The sequence below is a fragment of the Panulirus ornatus genome, chromosome 68 (genome assembly GCF_036320965.1).
Source record: "Panulirus ornatus isolate Po-2019 chromosome 68, ASM3632096v1, whole genome shotgun sequence".
NCBI lineage: Eukaryota > Metazoa > Arthropoda > Malacostraca > Decapoda > Palinuridae > Panulirus > Panulirus ornatus.
In genome coordinates this window covers 999,733-1,016,101 of record NC_092291.1, presented here as the reverse complement: position 1 = coordinate 1,016,101, position 16,369 = coordinate 999,733, and the positions used below count along the sequence as shown (strand labels likewise).

Here is a 16,369-nt window from a genome sequence, read left to right as displayed (position 1 = left end):
GCATGTAGAGAGCATCAGATTGGGGAAGAGCAGTGTGGTTTCAGAAGTGGTAGAGGATGTGTGGATCAGGTGTTTGCTTTGAAGAATGTATGTGAGAAATACTTAGAAAAGCAAATGGATTTGTATGTAGCATTTATGGATCTGCAGAAGGCATATGACAGAGTTGATAGAGATGCTCTGTGGAAGGTATTAAGAATATATGGTGTGGGAGGCAAGTTGTTAGAAGCAGTGAAAAGTTTTTATCGAGGATGTAAGGCATGTCTACGTGTAGGAAGAGAGGAAAGTGATAGGTTCTCAGTGAATGTAGGTTTGCAGCAGGGGTGTGTGATGTCTCCATGGTTGTTTAATTTGTTTATGGATGGGGTTGTTAGGGAGTTGAATGCAAGAGTTTTGGAAAGAGGGGCAAGTATGAAGTCTGTTGGGGATGAGAGAGCTTAGGAAGTGAGTCAGTTGTTGTTCGCTGATGATACAGCGCTGGTGGCTGATTCATGTGAGAAACTGCAGAAGCTGGTGACTGAGTTTGGTAAAGTGTGTGAAAGAAGAAAGTTAAGAGTAAATGTGAACAAGAGCAAGGTTATTAGGTACAGTAGGGTTGAGGGTCAAGTCAACTGGGAGGTAAGTTTGAATGGAGAAAAACTGGAGGAAGTAAAGTGTTTTAGATATCTGGGAGTGGATCTGGCAGCGGATGGAACCTATGGAAGCGGAAGTGAATCATAGGGTGTGGGAGGGGGCGAAAATTCTGGGAGCCTTGAAGAATGTTTGGGAGTCAAGAACATTATCTCGGAAAGCAAAAATGAGATGTTTGAGGACAATATGTGGTGTGAGGTGGTTTGATCAAGTAAGTAATGTAAAGGTGAGAGAGATGTGTGGAAATAAAAAGAGTGTGGTTAAGAGAGCAGAATAGGGTGCTTTAAGATGGGTTGGTCACGTGGAGAGAATGAGTGAGGAAAGACTGACAAAGACGATATATGTGTCAAAGGTGGAGGGAACGAGGAGAAGTGGGAGACCAAATTGGAGGTGGAAAGATGGAGTGAAAAAGATTTTGAGTGATCGGGGCCTGAACATGCAGGAGGGTGAAAGGCATACAAGGAATAGAGTAAATTAGAACGATGTGGTATACCAGGGTCGACATGCTGTCAATGGATTGAACCAGGCCATGTGAAACGTCTGGGGTAAACCATGGAAAGTTCTGTGGGGCCTGGATATGGAAAGGGAGCAGTGGTTTCGGTGCATTATTACATGACAGCTAGAGACTAAGTGTGAACGAATGGGGCCTTTGTTGTCTTTTCCTAGCGCTACCTCGCGCCCATGAGGGGGGAGGGGGTTGTTATTCCATGTATGGCGGGTGGCGATGGGGATAAATAAAGGCAGACTGTATGAATTATGTAAATGTGTATATATGTATATGTCTGTGTATGTATATATATGTATACATTGAGATGTATAGGTATGTATATTTGCGTGTGTGGATGTGTATGTATATACATGTGTATGTGGGTGGGTAGAGCCATTCTTTCGTCTATTTCCTTGCGCTACCTCGCTAATGTGGTAGACAGCAACAAAGCAAAATAAAAAAAATAATAAAAATAGTATATATAAATCTTTCAAACTATTCACTATTTCCCGCGTTAGCGAGGTAGCATTAAGAACAGAGGACTGGACCTTTGAGGGAATATCCTCACCTGGCCCTCTTCTCTGTTCCTTCTTTTGGAAAATGGAAAAAGATACAAAAAACCGAGAGGCGAGGATTTCCAGCCCCCCGCTCCCTCCCCTTTTAGTCGCCTTCTACGACACGCAAGGAATACGTAGGAAGTATTCTTTCTCCCCTATTCCCAGGGATAGTATATAATGTGACATTCACTTTTTTTTTTTTTTCAAGATATGAGTTTCAGTTTTCTAAATTATTTCTTACATTTTTCATATGTATATATACATATATACATATATATACATATATGTATATATACATATGTAGCGGAAGGAAACAGACGAAAGAAATGGCCCAACCCACCCCCATACACATGTATATACATACGTCCACACACGCAAATATACATACCTACACAGCTTTCCATGGTTTACCCCAGACGCTTCACATGCCCTGATTCAATCCACTGACAGCACGTCAACCCCGGTATACCACATCGCTCCAATTCACTCTATTCCTTGCCCTCCTTTCACCCCCCTGCATGTTCAGGCCCCGATCACACAAAATCTTTTTCAATCCATCTTTCCACCTCCAATTTGGTCTCCCTCTTCTCCTCGTTCCCTCCACCTCCGACACATATATCCTCTTGGTCAATCTTTCCTCACTCATTCTCTCCATGTGCCCAAACCATTTCAAAACACCCTCTTCTGCTCTCTCAACCACGCTCTTTTTATTTCCACACATCTCTCTTACCCTTACGTTACTTACTCGATCAAACCACCTCACACCACACATTTTCCTCAAACATCTCATTTCCAGCACATCCATCCTCCTGCGCACCACTCTATCCATAGCCCACGTCTCGCAACCATACAACATTGTTGGAACCACTATTCCTTCAAACATACCCATTTTTGCTTTCTGAGATAATGTTCTCGACTTCCACACATTCTTCAAGGCTCCCAGAATTTTCGCCCCCTCCCCCATCCTATGATCCACCTCCGCTTCCATGGTTCCATCCGCTGCCAGATCCACTCCCAGATATCTAAAACACTTTACTTCCTCCAGTTTTTCTCCATTCAAACTCACCTCCCAATTGACTTGACCTTCAACCCTACTGTACCTAATAACCTTGCTCTTATTCACATTTACTCTTAACTTTCTTCTTTCACACACTTTACCAAACTCAGTCACCAGCTTCTGCAGTTTCTCACATGAATCAGCCACCAGCGCTGTAAGTATATATATATATATATATATATATATATATATATATATATATATATATATATATATATATATATATTATCCCTGGGGATAAGGGTGAAAGAACACTTCCCACGCATTCCTCACGTGTCGTAGAAGGCGACTAGAGGGGACGGGAGTGGGGGGGCCAGAAATCCTCCCCTCGTGTTTTTTAACTTTCTAAAAAATGGGAAACAAAAGGAGTCACGCAGGGAGTGCTCATCCTCCTCGTAGACTCTGGTTGGGGTGTCTAAATGTGTGTGGATGTAACCAAGATGTGAAAAAAGGAGAGATAGGTAGTATGTTTGAGGAAAGGAACCTGGATGTTTTGGCTCTGAGTGAAACGAAGCTCAAGGGTAAAGGGGAAGAGTGGTTTGGGAATGTCTTGGGAGTAAAGTCAGGGGTTAGTGAGAGGACAAGAGCAAGGGAAGGAGTAACAGTACTCCTGAAACAGGAGTTGTGGGAGTATGTGATAGAATGTAAGAAAGTAAATTCTCGATTAATATAGGTAAAACTGAAAGTTGATGGAGAGAAATGTGTGATTATTGGTGCATATCCACCTGGGCATGAGAAGAAAGATCATGAGAGGCAAGTGTTTTGGGAGCAGCTGAATGAGTGTGTTAGTGGTTTTGATGCACGCGACCGGGTTATAGTGATGGGTGATATGAATGCAAAGGTGAGTAATATGGCAGTTGAGGGAATAATTGGTATACATGGGGTGTTCAGTGTTGTAAATGGAAATGGTGAAGAGCTTGTAGATTTATGTGCTGAAAAAGGACTAATGATTGGGAATACCTGGTTTAAAAAGCGAGATATACATAAGTATACGTATGTAAGTAGGAGAGATGGCCAGAGAGCGTTATTGGATTACGTGTTAATTGACAGGCGCGCGAAAGAGAGACCTTTGGATGTTAATGTGCTGAGAGGTGCAACTGGAGGGATGTCTGATCATTACCTTGTGGAATCTAAGGTTAAGATTTGTATGGGATTTCAGAAAAGAAGAGTGAATGTTGGGGTTAAGAGGGTGGTGAGAGTAAGTGAGCTTGGGAAGGAGACTTGTGTGAGGAAGTACCAGGAGAGACTGAGTACAGAATGGAAAAAGGTGAGAAAAATGGAAGTAAGGGGAGTGGGGGAGGAATGGGATGTATTTAGGGAATCAGTGATGGATTGCGCAAAAGATGCTTGTGGCATGAGAAGCGTGGGAGGTGGGTTGATTAGAAAGGGTAGTGAGTGGTGGGATGAAGAAGTAAGATTATTAGTGAAAGAGAAGAGAGAGGCATTTGGACGATTTTTGCAGGGAAAATATGCAACTGAGTGGGAGATGTATAAAAGAAAGAGACAGGAGGTCAAGAGAAAGGTGCAAGAGGTGAAAAAGAGGGCAAATGAGAGTTGGGGTGAGAGAGTATCATTAAATTTTGGGGAGAATAAAAAGATGTTCTGGAAGGAGGTAAATAAAGTGCGTAAGACAAGGGAGCAAATGGGAACTTCAGTGAAGGGCGCAACTGGGGAGGTGATAACAAGTAGTGGTGATGTGAGAAGGAGATGGAGTGAGTATTTTGAAGGTTTGTTGAATGTGTTTGATGATAGAGTGGCAGATATAGGGTGTTTTGGTTGAGGTGGTGTGCAAAGTGAGAGGGATAGGGAAAATGATTTGGTAAACAGAGAAGAGGTAGTAAAAGCTTTGCGGAAGATGAAAGCCGGCAAGGCAGCAGGTTTGGATGGTATTGCAGTGGAATTTATTAAAAAAGGGGGTGACTGTATTGTTGACTGGTTGGTAAGGTTATTCAATGTATGTATGACTCATGGTGAGGTGCCTGAGGATTGGCGGAATGCGTGCAGAGTGCCATTGTACAAAGGCAAAGGGGATAAAAGTGAGTGCTCAAATTACAGAGGTATAAGTTTGTTGAGTATTCCTGGTAAATTATATGGGAGGGTATTGATTGAGAGGGTGAAGGCATGTACAGAGCATCAGATTGGGGAAGACCAGTGTGGTTTCAGAAGTGGTAGAGGATGTGTGGATCAGGTGTTTGCTTTGAAGAATGTATGTGAGAAATACTTAGAAAAGCAAATGGATTTGTATGTAGCATTTATGGATCTGGAGAAGGCATATGATATAGTTGATAGAGATGCTCTGTGGAAGGTATTAAGAATATATGGTGTGGGTGGCAAGTTGTTAGAAGCAGTGAAAAGTTTTTATCGAGGATGTAAGACATGTGTATGTGTAGGAAGAGAGGAAAGTGATTGGTTCTCAGTGAATGTAGGTTTGCGGCAGGGGTGTGTGATGTCTCCATGGTTGTTTAATTTGTTTATGGATGGGGTTGTTAGGGAGGTGAATGCAAGAGTTTTGGAAAGAGGGGCAAGTATGAAGTCTGTTGGGGATGAGAGAGCTTGGGAAGTGAGTCAGTTGTTGTTCGCTGATGATACAGTGCTGGTGGCTGATTCATGTGAGAAACTGCAGAAGCTGGTGACTGAGTTTGGTAAAGTGTGTGTAAGAAGAAAGTTAAGAGTAAATGTGAATAAGAGCAAGGTTATTAGGTACAGTAGGGTTGAGGGTCAAGTCAATTGGGAGGTAAGTTTGAATGGAGGAAAACTGGAGGAAGTAAAGTGTTTTAGATATCTGGGAGTGGATCTGGCAGCGGATGGAACCATGGAAGCGGAAGTGGATCATAGGGTGAGGGAGGGGGCGAAAATTCTGGGAGCCTTGAAGAATGTGTGGAAGTCGAGAACATTATCTCGGAAGGCAAAAATGGGCATGTTTGAAGGAATAGTGTTTCCAACAATGTTGTATGGTTGCGAGGCATGGGCTATGGATAGAGTTGTGCACAGGAGGGTGGATGTGCTGGAAATGAGATGTTTGAGGACAATGTGTGGTGTGCGGTGGTTTGATCGAGTAAGTAATGTAAGGGTAAGAGAGATGTGTGGAAATAAAAAGAGCGTGGTTGAGAGAGCAGAAGAGGGTGTTTTGAAATGGTTTGGGCACATGGAGAGAATGAGTGAGGAAAGATTGACCAAGAGGATATATGTGTCGGAGGTGGAGGAAATGAGAAGTGGGAGACCAAATTGGAGGTGGAAAGATGGAGTGAAAAAGATTTTGAGTGATCGGGGCCTGAACATGCAGGAGGGTGAAAGGAGGGCAAGGAATAGAGTGAATTGGAGCGATGTGGTATACCGGGGTTGACGTGCTGTCAGTGGATTGAATCAGGGCATGTGAAGCGTCTGGGGTAAACCATGGAAAGCTGTGTGGGGTCTGGATGTGGAAAGGGAGCTGTGGTTTAGGGCATTATTGCATGACAGCTAGAGACTGAGTGTGAACGAATGAGGCCTTTGTTGTCTTTTCCTAGCACTACCCCGCACACATGAGGGGGGGAGGGGGATGGTATTCCATGTGTGGCGAGGTCGCGAATGGAATGAGTGGAGGCAGACAGTGTGGATTGTGTGCATGGGTATATATGTATGTGTCTATGTGTGTATATATATGTGTACATTGAGATGTATAGGTATGTATATTTGCGTGTGTGGACGTGTGTGTATATACATGTGTATGGGGTGGGTTGGGCCATTTCTTTTGTCTGTTTCCTTTCGCTACCTCGCAAACGCGGGAGACAGCGACAAAGCAAAATAAAAAAAAAAATAAAAATATATATATTGTTTAATTTCTTTATGGATGGGGTTGTTAGGGAGTTGAATGCAAGAGTTTTGGAGACAGGGCAAGTATGCAGTCTGTTGTGGGTGAGAGAGCTTGGGAAGTGAGTCAGTTGTTATTCACTGATGATACAGCGCTGGTGGCTGATTTGGGTGAGAAACTGAAGATGTTGGTGACTGAGTTTGGTAAAGTGTGTTAAAGAAAAATGTTGAGAGTAAATATGAATAAGGGCAAGGTTATTAGTACAGTAGTGTTGAGGGACAAGTCAATTGGGAGGCAAGTTCGAATGGAGAAAAACTGGAGGAAGAAGTGTTTTTGATATCTGGGAGTAGGTTTGGCAGTGGATGGAACCATGAAAGACGAAATGAGTCACAGGGTAGGGGAGGGGAGGGGACGAAGGTTCTGGGAGCACTGAAAAATGTGTCTAAGGCAAGAACATTATCTCAGAAAGCTAAAATGGGTAAGTTTGGACCAATATTGGCTCCAACAATGATATATGGTTGCAGAGGAGGGGGGGGGGGGATGAGGTGATGTGTTGGAAATGAGGTGATAGATGACAACATGTGGTGTGAGGTTGTTTGATCAAGTAACTGATGAAGGGGTAAGAGAGATGTGTGGTAAGAAAAAGAGTGTGGTTGAGAGAGCAGAAGAGGGTGTAATGAAATGGTTTGGTCACATGGAGAGAATGAGTGAGGAAAGATTGACAAAGAGGATATATGTGTCAGAGGTGGAGGGAACAAGGAGAGGTGGGAGACCAAATTGGAGGTGGAAAGATAGAGTGAAAAAGATTTTGAGCAATTGCAGCCTGATCATGCAGGAGGGTGAAAGGCATGCAAGGAATAGAGTGAATTGGAACGATGTGATATACTGTGGTCGACGAGCTGTCAATGGATTGAACCAGGGCACGTGAAGCGTCTGGGGTAAACCTTAGAAAGTTTTGTGGGGCCGGGATGTGGAAAGGGAGCTATGGTTTTCGGTGCATTACTCATGACAGCTAGAGACTGAGAGTTAATGAATGTGGCCTTTGTTGTCTTTTCCTAGTGCAACCTCACACGCGTGTGAGGGCAAGGTGTTGTCATTTCATATGTGGCAGGGTGGCGACAGGTATAAATAAAGGAAGCAAGTATGAATTATGTACATGTGTATATATGCATGTCTGTGTACGTATAAATGTGTATACGTTGAAATGTATAGGTATGTATATGTGCATGTATGGACGTGTATGTATATACATGTGTATGTGGGTGGGTTGGGCCATTCTTGCATCTGTTTCCTTGAGCTACCTCACTAACGTAAGAGACAATGAAAAAAGCATAAAAAAAATAAACAGACACAGACATATACATATATACACATGTACATAATCCATACTTGCTGCCTTTATTCATTCCTGTCGCCACCCAACCACACATGAAATAACATCTCCCTCCCCCCGTGAAGTAGCACTAGGAAAGGTCAAAAGGCCACATTCATTCACACTCAGTCTCTAGCTGTTATGTATAATGCACTGAATCCACAGCTGCCTTTCCACATCCACGCCCCACAAAACTTTCCATGGTTTACCCCAGACGTTTCACATTTCATGTGTGGCCAGGTGGAGGGAAGAATGGATGAAGGTAGAATGTATGAATATGTTTTATTATTTTTCATTATACTTTGATGCCATCTCTCATGCCAGCAAGGTAGCACAAGGAAACAGATGAAAGAATGACCCAACCACCCACATACACATGTATATCCATAAATGCGCACACAAGCACATAGACATACCTATAAATTTCAATATATACATACATTATCCCTGGGGATAGGGGAGAAAGAATACTTCCCACGCATTCCTCATGTGTCGTAGAAGGCGACCGGAGGGTACGGGAGTGGGGGGCTGGAAACCCTCCCCTCCTTGTATCTTAACTTTCTAAAAGGGGAAACAGAGGAAGGAGTCACGCGGGGAGTGCTCATCCTCCTTGAAGGCTCAGACTGGGGTGTCTAAATGTCTGTGGATGTAACCAAGATGAGAAAAAAGGAGAGAAAGGTAGTATGTTTGAAGAAAGGAACCTGGATGTTTTGGCTCTGAGTGAAATGAAGCTCAAGGGTAAAGGGGAAGAGTGGTTTGGGAATGTCTTGGAAGTCAAGTCAGGGGTTAGTGAGAGGACAAGAGCAAGGGAAGGAGTAGCACTACTCCTTAAACAGGACTAAAAGTGGATGGAAAGAGATGGGTGATTATTGGTGCATATGCACCTGAGCATGAGATGAAAGATCATGAGAGGCAAGTGTTTTGGGAGCAGCTGAGTGACTGTTAGTAGTTTTGATGCACGAGACCGGGTCATAGTGATGGGTGATTTGAATGCAAAGGTGAGTAATGTGGCACTCGAGGGAATAATTGGTGTACATGGGGTGTTCAGTGTTATAAATGGAAATGGAGAAAAGCTTGTAGAATTATGTGTTGAAAAAGGACTGGTGATTGGGAATACCTGGTTTAAAAAGAGTTATACATAAGTATACATATATAAGTAGGAGAGATGGCCAGAGGGCGTTATTGGATTATGTGTTAATTGATAGGCGCAAAAGAGAGACTTTTGGATGTTAATGTGCTGAGAAGTGCAACTGGAGGGATGTCTGATCATTATCTTGTGGATGCGAAGGTGGCACATTTGAATGGTATTGCAGATGAATCTATTAAGAAAGGGGGTGAATGTATTGCTGACTGGTTGGTGAGGACATTCATTGTATGTATGGATCATAATGAAGTGCCTGAAAATTGGTGGAATGCATGTATAGTACCACTGTGCAAAGGCAAAGGGGTTAAAAGTGAGTGTTGAAACTACAGATGCATAAGTTTACATGAGAAAGAGAGACAACAGGAGGCCTGATTGGCCCACAATTAGGTTGTCTGAAAAAAAATCTTGATTAACTTGACAAGAAAACTTTAATTCCACTCAGTACTTTTTTAAGCGATCACTGACTCCCTGTTGCTGTATATTAGCCTTCTAGGGTCCCTGTTACAGCTGTCATCTATACATTTTTTCTGGTGTTTTTCTTAAAGTATACCCAAATCTATCAAACATTTGTCCAAACGTTTTTTGAAGGTATTTATAGTTCTAGCATTCACTACATCTGACAGCAACTTATTCCAGTGCTCAACTCACCTAAGAAAAAAAAGCTTTTTCCCACGACAATATTACATCTTTTAGCTTTGAGTTTTATTCCATTTTGTCCTAGTAATCATATTTTCTTGTATTTCAAAAAGATGATCGTGGTTTACTTTATCGAACTTGTTAAAAATCTTGAACAACTGGATTAAGTTGCCGTGAAGTCTACATATTTCAAGGGAAAACAGATCTAATTGTTTTAGCCTCTCTTCATATGCCAGATTTCTGAAGGGTGGGATCAATTTTGTCACACGTCTTTGTACTTGCTCTAATTTTTCCTTGTCTTTTTTATAGTTTGGGACCAAAACTGTAATGCACATTCAAGGTGTGGTCTTAACTAGAGAATTATAAAGAGTGAGAAATATTTCTGGTGTCTTTAAAGTGTGAGAATTGTTTCTGGTGTCTTATAACCTATGTTCCTGGCTATGAAACCTAACATTTGGTTACCTTTTTTATTTGCTGCTTGACATTAGTGTATTGTTGCTAATGACAACTCCAAGGTCCTTTTCTTCATTTACATACAAATCAGTTGCTTGATTAACATATCAATATATCAAAACCTGTTGGTATAGTTATTTTGTTACAATACATCAATCTGACATCTTAGTGAAAGAAGTTGATTTACCTTGTCATCATATTCATAAACAATTGAAGCAGTCTGAGCCTTCACTGTGATTCCTCGTTCTCTCTCCACTTGCAGCTTATCTAGTACTTGTTTGTTGTTAGAGTTTGTCTTTATTGCACCTGCAAGTAATCATAGTCATAAGTCCATGAGAAAGCAAGAATGAATAATGCTCTACTTTTCAGATCCTTTCCCAATGTATCTGAAATTGTTGTCAAAATAGCCATCACCTAACTATTCATATTTCTCACACATTTTTTAAAGCATACACATGATCCACAAGTTCTCTACCACTATGAAACATTGGTCCTCCCAATCTGAATCTCTGTACACAGTGTCACCTTCTTAATCACCACTCTCCCATACAACTTACCATGTACATTCAACAAACTTATACCTCTGTATTTTGAACACTTACCTTTCTCCTCCTTGACTTTATACATTGGCACCTCAACAAGATACATACATAACTTCAAAATCCTAGCTAATCAATCAACAACACAGTCTGCTCCTTTCTTAAGAAAATCAACTGAAATACCATCCACTTTAGCCACCTTGCCACATTTCATCTTTCACAAGGCTCTCAGTGCCTCTTCTCTCCTCACTGAGACACTCTCCATACTCTGCATACCTCCTCGACCCACACCCTATATTTGTCTCCTTACCATGAAACACATTTAACAATCCTTGATAATAATAATTGCTCTATCTCCTTCACACCTCATCACTACCTGTTGCCATTGTAAAAATGTAAGGGGAACAAAGGTGAGAGTTTAAACTAAAAGAAAATAAAAAGGTACAAGTGTTTTGAGTGCACCTCATAAGTCGTATGGGTGAGTGGTTAATGAGACAGTGAAGGTATGTACAAAGAACAGGATTTGGAAGGAAACATGTGTGTCCAGAAGTCATAAAGGATGTGTGGCTCAAATATTTGACTAAAGCAAGTGTGTTAGAAATACTTGGCAAAACAGAATGATTTGTATGTGGCATTTAGGAAATTCGGAGAAAGCATATGAAAGAATTAACAGAGAAGCTTTGTAGCTTGAGAATGTATGGTGTGAATGTAAAGCATGTGTATAGGTAGGAAGAGAGAAGGGTAAGTGGTTCCGGGTGAAGATGTATCTACCGCAAGTGTGTGATGTCACCACAGTTTTTTATTTATGGATCAGTTGGTGAGGAAGGTAAATACAATGGTCATGGAGAGAGGATAAGGCATGCAGTCTGTAAAGGGTAAGGGGACCTGGGAAGTGAGTCAGTTGTTCTTTGATGATGACACAACACTGGTGGCAGATTTAAGTGAGAAACTGCAGAAGCTGGTGTCTGGGTTTTGGTGTGTGTGTGAGAGAGAAGAAAGCTGAAGTAAATGACATGGTAGACAGAGATGCTTTGTGGAAGGTCGTAAAGAGAATACAGAGTGGGATGTAGGCTGCTAGAAGCAGTGAGAAGTTTTTATCAAAGGTGTAAGGCATATGTGCAAGTAGGAAGAGAGGAGTGACTTGTTCCCAGAGAAGGTCGGTCTGCAGCAGCAGTGTGTGATGTCACCACAGTTGTTTAATTTGTTTATGGATGGGGTGATTAAGGAGGTAAATTCAAATTTTGGAGAGAGGGGCAAGTATGCAGTCTGTTGGAGATGAGAGGGCCAGGGAAGTGAGTCAGTTGTTGTTCACTGATGATACTGCTCTGGTGGCTGATTCAAGTGAGAAACTGCAGAAGATGGTGACAGAGTTTAAAAAAAGTCTGAAATTAGAAAGCTATGAGTAAATGTGAATAAGAGCAAGATTATCATATTCAGTAGCATTGAGAGACAAGTTGATTGGTATATAAGTCTGAATGAGAAAAACTTAGGGGAAGTAAAGTGTTCTGATAGCAGGGAGTGGACTTAGCAGCAAATGGAACCATGGAAGTTGGAGGTGGTAAGATGGAGTGAAAAAGATTTTGAGCGATCAGGGCCTAAAAATGCAAGAGGGTGAAAGGCGTACAAGGAATAGAGTGAATTGGAACGATGTGGTATACCGGGGTAGACGTGCTGTCAATGGATTGAACCAGGGCATATGAAGGGTCTGGGGTACACCATGGAAAGTTCTGGGGGCTTGGATGTGGAAAGGGAGCAGTGGTTTCGGTGCATTATTACATTACAGCTAGAGACTGAGTGTGAATGAAGGAGGCCTTTGGTGTCTTTTCCTAGCACTACTTCGCACACATTTGGGGGGAGGGGGTTGTTATTTCATGTGTGGCGAGGTGGCAATGGGAATTAATGAATTATGTACATGTGTATATATGTATATGTCTGTGTGTGTATATATACATGTATACGTTCAGATGTATAGGGATGTATATTTTCGTGTGGATGTGTACGTATATACATGTGTATATGGGTGGGTTGGGCCATTCTTTCATCTGTTTCCTTGCGCTACCTCGCTAATGCGGGAGACAGCAACAAAGCAAAATAAATAAATAAAATATAAATACTATACATATATATATATATATATATATATATATATATATATATATATATATATATATATATATATATATATATATTTATTTTTTTTTTTTGCTTTATCGCTGTCTCCCGCGTTTGCGAGGTAGCGCAAGAAAACAGACGAAAGAAATGGCCCAACCCACCCCCATACACATGTATATACATACATCCACACACGCAAATATACATACCTACACAGCTTTCCATGGTTTCCTCCAGACGCTTCACATGCCCTGATTCAATCCACTGGCAGCACGTCAACCCCGGTATACCACATCGATCCAATTCACTCTATTCCTTGCCCTCCTTTCACCCTCCTGCATGTTCAGGCCCCGATCACACAAAATCTTTTTCACTCCATCTTTCCACCACCAATTTGGTCTCCCACTTCTCCTCGTTCCCTCCACCTCCGACACATATATCCTCTTGGTCAATCTTTCCTCACTCATTCTCTCCATGTGCCCAAACCACTTCAAAACACCCTCTTCTGCTCTCTCAACCATGCTCTTCTTATTTCCACACATCTCTCTTATCCTTACGTTACTTACTCGATCAAACCACCTAACACCACACATTGTCCTCAAACATCTCATTTCCAGCACATCCATCCTCCTGTGCACAACTCTATCCATAGCCCATGTCTCGCAACCATACAACATTGTTGAAACCACTATTCTTTCAAACATACACATTTTTGCTTTCCGAGATAATGTTCTCGACTTCCACACATTCTTCAAGGCTCCCAGAATTTTCGCCCCCTCCCACACCCTATGATCCACTTGGGCTTCCATGGTTCCATCCGCTGCCAGATCCACTCCCGGATATCTAAAACACTTTACTTCTTCCAGTTTTTCTCCATTCAAACTTACCTCCCAATTGACTTGACCCTCAACCCTACTGTACCTAATTACCTTGCTCTTATTCACATTTACTCTTAACTTTCTTCTTTCACACACTTTACCAAACTCAGTCACCAGCTTCTGCAGTTTCTCACATGAATCAGCCACCAGCGCTGTATCATCAGCGAACAACAACTGACTCACTTCCCAAGCTCTCTCATCCCCAACAGACTTCATACTTGCCCCTCTTTTCAAAACTCTTGCATTCACCTCCCTAAAAACCCCATCCATAAACAAATTAAACAACCATGGAGACATCACACACCCCTGCCACAAACCTACATTCACTGAGAATCAATCACTTTCCTCTCTTCCTACACGTACACATGCCTTACATCCTCAATAAAAACTTTTCACTGCTTCTAACAACTTGCCTCCCACACCATATATTCGTAATATCTTCCACAGAGCATCTCTATCAACTCTATCATATGCCTTCTCCAGATCCATAAATGCTACATACAAATCCATTTGCTTTTCTAAGTATTTCTCACATACATTCTTCAAAGCAAACACCTGATCCACACATCCTCTACCACTTCTGAAACCACACTGCTCTTCCCCAATCTGATGCTCTGTACATGCCTTCACCCTCTCAATCAATACCCTCCCATATTATTTACCAGGAATACTCAACAAAATTATACCTCTGTAATTTGAGCACTCACTCTTATCCCCTTTGCCTTTGTACAATGGCACTATGCACGCATTCCGCCAATCCTCAGGCACCTCACCATGAGTCATACATACATTAAATAACCTTACCAACCAGTCAATAATACCGTAACCCCCTTTTTAATAAATTCCACTGCAATACCATCCAAACCTGCTGCCTTGCCGGCTTTCATCTTCCGCAAAGCTTTTACTACCTCTTCTCTGTTTACCAAATCATTTTCCCTAACCCTCTCACTTTGCACACCACCTCGACCAAAACACCCTATATCTGCCACTCTATCATCAAACACATTCAACAAACCTTCAAAATACTCACTCCATCTCCTTCTCACATCACCACTACTTGTTATCACCTACCCATTTGTGCCCTTCATTGAAGTACCCATTTGCTCCCTTGTCTTACGCACTTTATTTACCTCCTTCCAGAACATCTTTTTATTCTCCCTAAAATTTAATGATACTCTCTCACCCCAACTCTCATTTGCCCTCTTTTTCACCTCTTGCACCATTCTCTTGACCTCCTGTCTCTTTCGTTTATACATACATATATATATATATATATATATATATATATATATATATATATATATATATATATATATATATTTTTTTTTTTGCTTTGTCGCTGTCTCCCGCGTTTGCGAGGTAGCGCAAGAAAACAGACGAAAGAAATGGCCCAACCCACCCCAATACACATGTATATACATACGTCCACACACGCAAATATACATACCTACACAGCTTTCCATGGTTTACCCCAGATGCTTCATATACCCTGATTCAATCCACTGACAGCACGTCAACCCCGGTATACCACATCGATCCAATTCACTCTATTCCTTGCCCTCCTTTCACCCTCCTGCATGTTCAGGCCCCGATCACACAAAATATTTTTCACTCCATCTTTCCACCACCAATTTGGTCTCCCACTCTCCTCGTTCCCTCCACCTTCCGACACATATATCCTCTTGGTCGATCTTTCCTCACTCATTCTCTCCATGTGCCCAAACCATTTCAAAACACCCTCTTCTGCTCTCTCAACCACGCTCTTTTTATTTCCACACATCTCTCTTACCCTTACGTTACTTACTCGATCAAAGCAACTCACACCACACATTGTCCTCAAACATCTCATTTCCAGCACATCCATCCTCCTGCGCACAACTCTATCCATAGCCCACGCCTCGCAACCATACAACATTGCTGAAACCACTATTCCTTCAAACATACCCATTTTTGCTTTCCGAGATAATGTTCTCGACTTCCACACATTCTTCAAGGCTCCCAGAATTTTCGCCCATTCCCACACCCTATGATCCACTTCCGCTTCCATGGTTCCATCTGCTGCCAGATCCACTCCCAGATATCTAAAACACTTTACTTCTTCCAGTTTTTCTCCATTCAAACTTACCTCCCAATTGACTTGACCCTCAACCCTACTGTACCTAATTACCTTGCTCTTATTTACATTTACTCTTAACCTTCTTCTTTCACACACTTTACCAAACTCAGTCACCAGCTTCTACAGTTTCTCACATGAATCAGCCACCAGCGCTGTATCATCAGCGAACAACAACTGACTCACTTCCCAAGCTCTCTCATCCCCAACAGACTTCATACTTGCCCCTCTTTTCAAAACTCTTGCATTCACCTCCCTAAAAACCCCATCCATAAACAAATTAAACAACCATGGAGACATCACAAACCCCTGCCGCAAACCTACATTCACTGAGAACCAATCACTTTCCTCTCTTCCTACACGTACACATGCCTTATATCCTCGATAAAAACTTTTCACTGCTTCTAACAACTTTCCTCCCACACCATATATTCTTAATACCTTCCACAGAGCATCTCTATCAACTCTATCATATGCCTTCTCCAGATCCATAAATGCTACATACAAATCCATTTGCTTTTCTAAGTATTTCTCAAATACATTCTTCAAAGCAAACACCTGATCCACACATCCTTTACCACTTCTGAAACCACACTGCTCTTCC

General features: G+C 41.9%; 1 protein-coding gene across 2 annotated transcripts in view; it reads right to left on the bottom strand.

Annotated features, from left to right (window-relative positions):
- The window catches only part of LOC139747246 (translation factor GUF1, mitochondrial-like), a 324,019-nt gene that overhangs the window by 237,027 nt on the left and 70,623 nt on the right, over window positions 1-16,369 (bottom strand). For both annotated transcript variants that reach the window (XM_071659309.1, XM_071659310.1), the window contains exon 3: window positions 10,311-10,429. In XM_071659309.1, the coding sequence (XP_071515410.1) occupies window positions 10,311-10,429 (119 nt within the window). The remainder of the gene's footprint in view (window positions 1-10,310; window positions 10,430-16,369) is intronic.